Source organism: Galeopterus variegatus, unplaced genomic scaffold (genome assembly GCF_000696425.1).
Source record: "Galeopterus variegatus unplaced genomic scaffold, G_variegatus-3.0.2 Scaffold4268, whole genome shotgun sequence".
In the NCBI taxonomy this organism is placed as follows: Eukaryota; Metazoa; Chordata; class Mammalia; order Dermoptera; family Cynocephalidae; genus Galeopterus; species Galeopterus variegatus.
This window is the reverse complement of record NW_007730379.1, coordinates 93826-100908: the sequence shown is the minus strand read 5'-3', so window position 1 is coordinate 100908 and position 7083 is coordinate 93826. Positions and strand designations below refer to the sequence as shown.

At 37.1% G+C, this 7083-nt stretch overlaps 2 protein-coding genes across 2 annotated transcripts in view; both read left to right on the top strand.

Annotated features, from left to right (window-relative positions):
• MRPS36 (mitochondrial ribosomal protein S36) overlaps positions 1–3690 on the top strand; it is a 14395-nt gene extending 10705 nt beyond the window's left edge. The window contains exons 2-4 of the mRNA XM_008587177.1: positions 808–871; positions 2611–2795; positions 3433–3690. Coding sequence (XP_008585399.1) covers positions 808–871; positions 2611–2795; positions 3433–3450 — 267 coding nt within the window. The 3' untranslated portion in view covers positions 3451–3690. The remainder of the gene's footprint in view (positions 1–807; positions 872–2610; positions 2796–3432) is intronic.
• CDK7 (cyclin-dependent kinase 7) overlaps positions 2715–7083 on the top strand; it is a 36030-nt gene continuing 31661 nt past the window's right edge. The window contains exon 1 of the mRNA XM_008587178.1: positions 2715–2795. The gene's annotated coding sequence lies outside the window, so the exon portion shown is untranslated. The remainder of the gene's footprint in view (positions 2796–7083) is intronic.

Sequence of the window (7083 nt, the reverse complement as noted above, 5' to 3'; positions counted from 1 at the left end):
TAAAAAGCAATCATATTGAAAATTAGGTAATTAAAAAATACTTTGGGGCTGGCTGATTAACTTACTCGGTTAGAGTGTGGTGCTGACAACACCAAATCAAGGGTTAAGATCCCCTTACCGGTCATCTTTTAAAAAAAAGAAAAAAAGAAAAAGGGTTTTTTTGTTTCATTTTTTTTGGGTGGCTGGCCGGTGTGGGAGTCTGAACACTTGACCTTGGTGTTATCAGCACCACACTCTAACCGAGTAAGTTAATCAGCCAGCCCCAAAGTATTTTTTAATTACCTAATTTTCAATATGATTGCTTTTTATCCTATTCTAAACTTTTAGGTATTAACATAGTAGAAAAGCAACACACGATACAAGTCAGGAAACTTCCAACTCTTAACAATCAGCAGGGTGATCTATACCTCACACAACATAAAATCTATGTCATCACCTTCATTGGGTTCTTGTAAGGGCAGTTGATAGTTCAGTAAATGTCTTCTGATGTATAAAGTACAAAGTTACGAATAGCAGATAAACAAGTTAATAATCTGTAGATCAGCTTTCCTGGCTGGGGAAGAGTACAATTTGAAGTTGCTGTCAAACAGTAAGTTATTTTAACAGCGGTTATATATTTATGAGGTTTAGTAATCATTTCTTTTCCAGTTAATGAGGGGCAGCTTTCCTGGCTGGGGAAGAGTACAATTTGAAGTTGCTGTCAAACAGTAAGTTATTTTAATAGAGGTTATATATTTATGAGGTTTAGTAATCATTTCTTTTCCAGTTAATGAGGGTTTTTTTTCATGCATTTTATTTTTCCTTTAGGTAGTCAAGCCACATACTCCATTAATAAGGTTCCCTGACAGAAGAGACAATCCTAAACCCAATGGTATGTTGTACTTTATTTAGATTTTTAAAAAATGTATACATGCATATTTTTAAATGAATATCCTATTATAGACAATATTTCTCACTTTTAAATCAGACTGTTGTAGCTCAGATCACAATGGTACCTTAGGTAGACTACAAGTAGAAATTAGCTTTTTATTACTCTTATTTTAGAAAGGTAAGTGATTCAACATTAGATGTTGTGGCACTCTGCTAGGGCTAATGTTGGAATCCTGTCGACATTGCAAATTGTAGCAGTCTTAATCCTGTTTGTGATGCCAATTGTAAAGCTACACAACCACCCCAGTTGTCGGGCTCTTTTACCTGCTGGTAATCCTGCACCGACTGGGCCAATTGTAATGCTAGGGCTGGGTCTGAAGCTCACAGACCTCCAAGCCCATTGTCCAAACTGGGTCACAAACCCTTCACATGCCAGGCTGGGTCACCAGACCCCACACACGCCAGGCTGGGTTACCAGACCCCTTACACGCAGGTCTGTGAGCTAGGTAACTGGCCAAAAGGTCCTTGGAGCCATAGGTTAGAAAGCATGGCTGCACCAGGCGGACGCCTGAGGCAGACGCCCACCTGCCTGCTTCACCAAAACTCTCTCTCTCTCTCTGTCTCATTGGCGCGCATCTGCAGTAACTCCACACACACTCGCACGTGCTCGCGCAAACACACACAATTTGTGTACAGTGGATATGCTAAAACCACACCCAAGTGGACCAACAGATGTCTCTAAATTTTTAGTGATATTAGTTTTATATGGAAGAATTTTTGTCCTACCTTTCTTCCTTTATCCTTTAGAAGATTCTGCAATGCTTACATTTGCAGAGATTGTGAGGAATGATAAGCATTCCTATATTTCTCCCCCAGCCAACCTTCTTTTCTTTCTCTCTTTTATCTATTCACTCAATCAGTGAATGTTTCTTGGATTGCCTTAGACTTTAGCAATTATTAACTGTAAAATAACTGAACTATAAATCAATAGGAGATTCTGAAAGGATTCTGTTTTTCTCTTACCCCTTCTTTTTTTTTTTTTCTTTTTTTTTTTTTACCAGATCCTCTGTCCCTCTCTTCATGCTAATCTTTAATTCATGGCAAACTTTAATAAATTCTATAGGGGCACTTTTAACTTATTGTAATTGTTGAAAACTTAAGATATACAAGTACAAAGGTATTGAGCAAACTGTTCTCATTTACATTTACCAACTTTCTTATTCCCCACTGTAAGATATTACCTGTAAACTTCATTGTGTGTTGTTCTTTGAGGGCTTCGATGACAAAAACTTAAGTAATGCAGGTCACCCATAATGGGTTGAACTCCACTAACTAGAAATTTCATTATTTTACAAATTTATTCATTTTAGTAATTCGGTTACTTAAAACTACTTCTTCATTTGTTTTGAAAAGAATATTATGAAATTATATATAGCCCACTGGTACTCCACACTAACTCTTAGAAATTATAACACTAAAAAAATTATAATACCTCAAGTATTATTTGAAGAATGAGTAGATATTAAGAATGACTTGATTATTAAATAGTAGATAACTTAAAATAGTATTTCAAGACACCTGAATAATTTCTCTAATTGGGCATTTGTTTTTAATTTCAGTATCAGAAGCTTTGAGATCAACAGGGGTACCATCTCATTCTGCAATTTCACAGCATTCTAAGGGAAGTAAATCACCAGATTTGCTGATGCATCAAGGTCCACCAGACACTGCAGAATTCAGTATCAGAAGCTTTGAGATCAACAGGGGTACCATCTCATTCTGCAATTTCACAGCATTCAAAGGGAAGTAAATCACCAGATTTGCTGATGCATCAAGGTCCACCAGACACTGCAGAATTACTGAAATCATTACCTCAGAAATACAGAAGGAAACTTGTGTCTCAAGAAGAAATTGAATTTATCCAAGTATGTTGTTGCTCTTTATCACAGGACTGTGCAAAACACCTTAACATTTTGGCTTTTGGAATTTCATTTGCTGATTTACATGTTCTTCCCATTGTCTTTGCCAAGGAGTGGTCACAACTAAAACAGAGATGGTCAGGTAGGCCAGGACTCTGAGAAACAAACCATAATTGGAGCCCTCAGTAAATATGCATGATTAGGGCTGGCCAGTTAAGTCAGCTGGTTACAGCATATTGTTATAACCCCAAGGTCAAGGGTTCGGGTCCCCATACCAGCCAGCCGCCAAAAAAAAATGTGCATGATTATAATTATAGCATAATATGGTAAATATCAATAGATATAACTACATGAAAAAAAGCTCTTTGGGATCCTCATTAATTTTTCAGAGTGTTTTAAAATGCTTCTGAGACTAAGAAATTTGAGGACAACTGATCTAGGTCAATCTTTGGTCCCTTCCAGATCTGAAATTTTGTTTACATCAATTGATACAAGTGCCTAAAAGCTATGACAATTCTGAAATTGTCTTTTAAAAACTAAAGATCATTTGCTTAATATTGTATAAATGTGTATAGTGGCCATGAAAACATTTCCTCTTTCAATTTAACATCTAATCTTTATTCCTTTCTTTTTTCCTTTTCAGCGTGGAGGTCCAGAATAATCACTGTGAGCTGCAGTTTGTCATCAAACAAAAGAATTGACTTTATGATAAAGGACTTCCAAAATAACAAATGAGAAATTGTATATTAAACAACTTTAATAAACTAAAAAAAAATGAAATATAGAAAATTTAGATGGACACTTGTATCTCCTAATTTATGTATCTTGGTCAGCTTCTCCACAAGCTTACCTAATTGTTTATATGCTTTCTACTTATTAAAGTATACATTTTTAAATGTTAGCCTATTAATTTACTCTTTTTGGGGGGGAGAGGCAGCTAGCCAGTATGGGGATCCAAACCCTGGACCTGGTTGTATAACACCACGCTCTAACCAACTGAGCTAACTGGTCAGCCCATATTAATATACTCTTGATTATCAAATATAATGTGTTGAACTATTAAAAGCACTCAGTGTTCAATATACTAGTATATATTTCCCATAATTTTACTTTTCTTTCTGTTTCTGTTTAGACACGGGAAGAATTTATCAGGCAGAACTGCTGTTTTAAGGATGTAATTTTCCTGAAATTGGATGAGGATCAGTGAAATAATGATTATTTGTTCTGAATTCTCCCACATTTTTTAATTCACAAGGTTACTGAACTATAACTGGCTTAATAAGTGTATACTTCTAGAATCTTCCTCTGTAGTCAGACGTGTTGTCCATTGTGCTACTGGCCTGCCATATCCTACTCTAAATGATAAAAATATAGCCGAGATAAAACAGTTGATTGTGGGATTTAGATTGGGGAGATAACAGAAAAGATTATTTGTAACCTATATTTTAAAAAATGCGGAAAAGTATAAAATGGAAAATAAGAGATAAAAATGAATATAGCCTAGGAACAAATGTTTCACTAGAAACTGCAATTTATTATCTTTTGGGGATGTTAAGAAAGTCTTGTTATTTTGCTTAGTTTTGTGATCACGTATGTAAATCCTGATAACTATTAACTTTCTCAAATTTAATGTCTGAAAGACAAAATCAACCGAAATATTTACTTATTAAGCAATTTATGAAATTTTAATAGGGCCTTCTTGTGTCAAGGGTGTGTATATTGTAAAAGTAAAGCCTCACAAAGCTGAATAAATTCTCTTCCATACCTTTAATGATTTCCAGACATGCTTTAAAGGAGTCATCCCTAATAGTAATAGTAGCTCATAAGCAATAGACTTGTTTTTGAGTATGTTTCTATATTTTCCCAATTGTCTATGGATTAATTTTTACTTTTTTCTACTACTCCACTGTAGAGAAAAGATCTTCTCTTGTAAATTCTGTGCTGTGGCCTAGCATAAATGTTGTCCAACACAAATGTGAGATAGGGGTTGGGGTTTAATGCTAGCAATAAGCTCTTCTGGTAATTCAGGATTCTTTCTGATTCTGGTAATATCATTTCTTTTAACATCAATTGCGGTAATACCATTACATATTTTATTTACTTAAAAAAAATTTGGGGGCTGGCCCAGTGGTGCACTGGAGAGTGCGCCGCTTGGGAGCGTGGCGGCGCTCCCGCCGAGGGTTTGGATCCCATGTGGAGAACGGTTCCCGCTCACTGGCTGAGCGCGGTGCGGGCGCAACACCGAGGGTTGCGAGCCCGTTGCCGGTCCTCGGTACGGGCGCGACACCAAGGGTTGCGATCCCGTTACTGGTCAGTAAAAAAGACAAAAAGAAAAAAAAAAATTGGGGAAAATTACTTTAAAACTAGCACTATTTTATTTTTCTCCTTAGCTTTCTCATTTCAGTAAAAGGAAAACCAGGGCCATTTTTTTGCTTTCAGAAAGAGTAGGTCCAGGTAGTGAAAAATGGTTTGAGTAATACTGTGAGCCAGCAGTTACAAATCCTAATCCTGGAACTGTGGATGTATATCTGAGGGCAATTTTTACTACAACTGCTGCCATGAAAATCAAAATGAAAAGACTTGTCACTAACAATTTGTGAGTTACAGGCATGGCAAAAAGGCATGTTAGTGAGAATTGCTGTCACAGGATGAGTTCCCAAGAAGGACGGAATCATAGAATTCTGGCTACGTTTCAAGTTGCATAGCCTGTATTTTCACTTAGGGGTTAAGCACTTGAAGATATGTAACCATCAGCAAACTGCTTAATTTGTCCAAGTTTTAGTTTTCTTCTCCAGTTCTATACGGTATGAAAGACAGGATCAAATTAGTGTATTATCTCATTGTAACAAATCAGCCCCAAATTAAGTGGCTGAAACCGATAATCACTTAATAGCTCATGGTTTCTCTGGATCAGGAATTCAGAAGCAGCTTAACTGGGCAGTTTTGAGTGTCTCATGATGTTGCAATCAGACACCACCTGAGGCTACTGTCATCTGAAGGCCTGGATGGGGCTGGACCATGTGACTCACACATGGTTAGCAAGTTGATGCTGGCAATTGGCAGGAGTCATCTCCACAGGGCTGCCTGAGTAAATTCATGACATGACTGGCATGCCCCAGAACAAATGGCCCAAGTGTGGAAATCAGAACAGCAGCCTTTATGATATAGCCTCAGAAATCACACAGTCACTTCCACCATATTCTGTTGGTTGCACAGAACAACCTGTTTCAATGTGGGAGATTATACTAGTGCATTAATACCAGAAGGCAAGGATTGTTATGGCTATCTTGGAAACTGGCTGATACAAATGTGAAAGTGCTTGTAAACTGTAAAATGCTATGCACGTGCTTAATGATAATTTATATATACAATGACCTCACTGTCCGTGAATGTCATCTAAACACTGCATTCATTATCCTATTTTATCTTTTTTTTTTTTTTTGTGGTTGGCCAGTACAGGGTTCAAACCCCCAGACCTTGGTGGTGTTAGCACCATGCTCTAACCAGCTGAGCTAACCATCCAGACCCATTATCCTATTTTAAATATCTCCAGATAGGAATTTACTTGTCAGCAGCATAGCATAATGTACTGATTATCAATTCATATGTTATGGCACACTTGGGCACCTCAAGCTTCACAGGTGTTAACATCAAATTTAGCTAACTAGCTTATTTCTACTACAAGTGAGGTCAAATTACTGTTGGAGTGATGTCTGTCAGAAGGAACTTTGATCTAATTCATGTGACATCATGCATCACTAGTATGACTTGCCACAATTAAGAGGGATAAATGGTAAAGATGGTGTGTTTTCTGCAATGTATGAGAGTTTTGCCTAGACCCAAGTAGTGGCAAAGGGCTGAAAGATATACAATAATATAGTAATGGCTAACAAACTAAGCACTTAGCTGTTAGACACTATTCTAAGGGCTTTACACATGTGAAGTCCTTTGAGTAGGTCCTATTATAGAGGAGGAAACTAGGAACAAAGTAATTTGCCCAAGTCATTTAGTGATTGAATACTGGAGTATTCAAATGCAGGCTGTCTGGTACCAGAACAAAAACTCAACTTCTATACTAACTTGACTAAATTATTGGCCTTGGTATTCTGCGTTCTTCAACATATCTTTGAAAAATTAGAATGCTCAACTCATAGAAATATTAAATTCAAAGAAAAGAGGAAACATTTCCATGTCGACAGCTACTCCAGCTCAGAACCTTGGAATCATCCTTTCCCCCCCCCAACCCGTATCTAGCCTGTCAGCAAATCCTATTGACTAGAAGTCAAACTGGTAC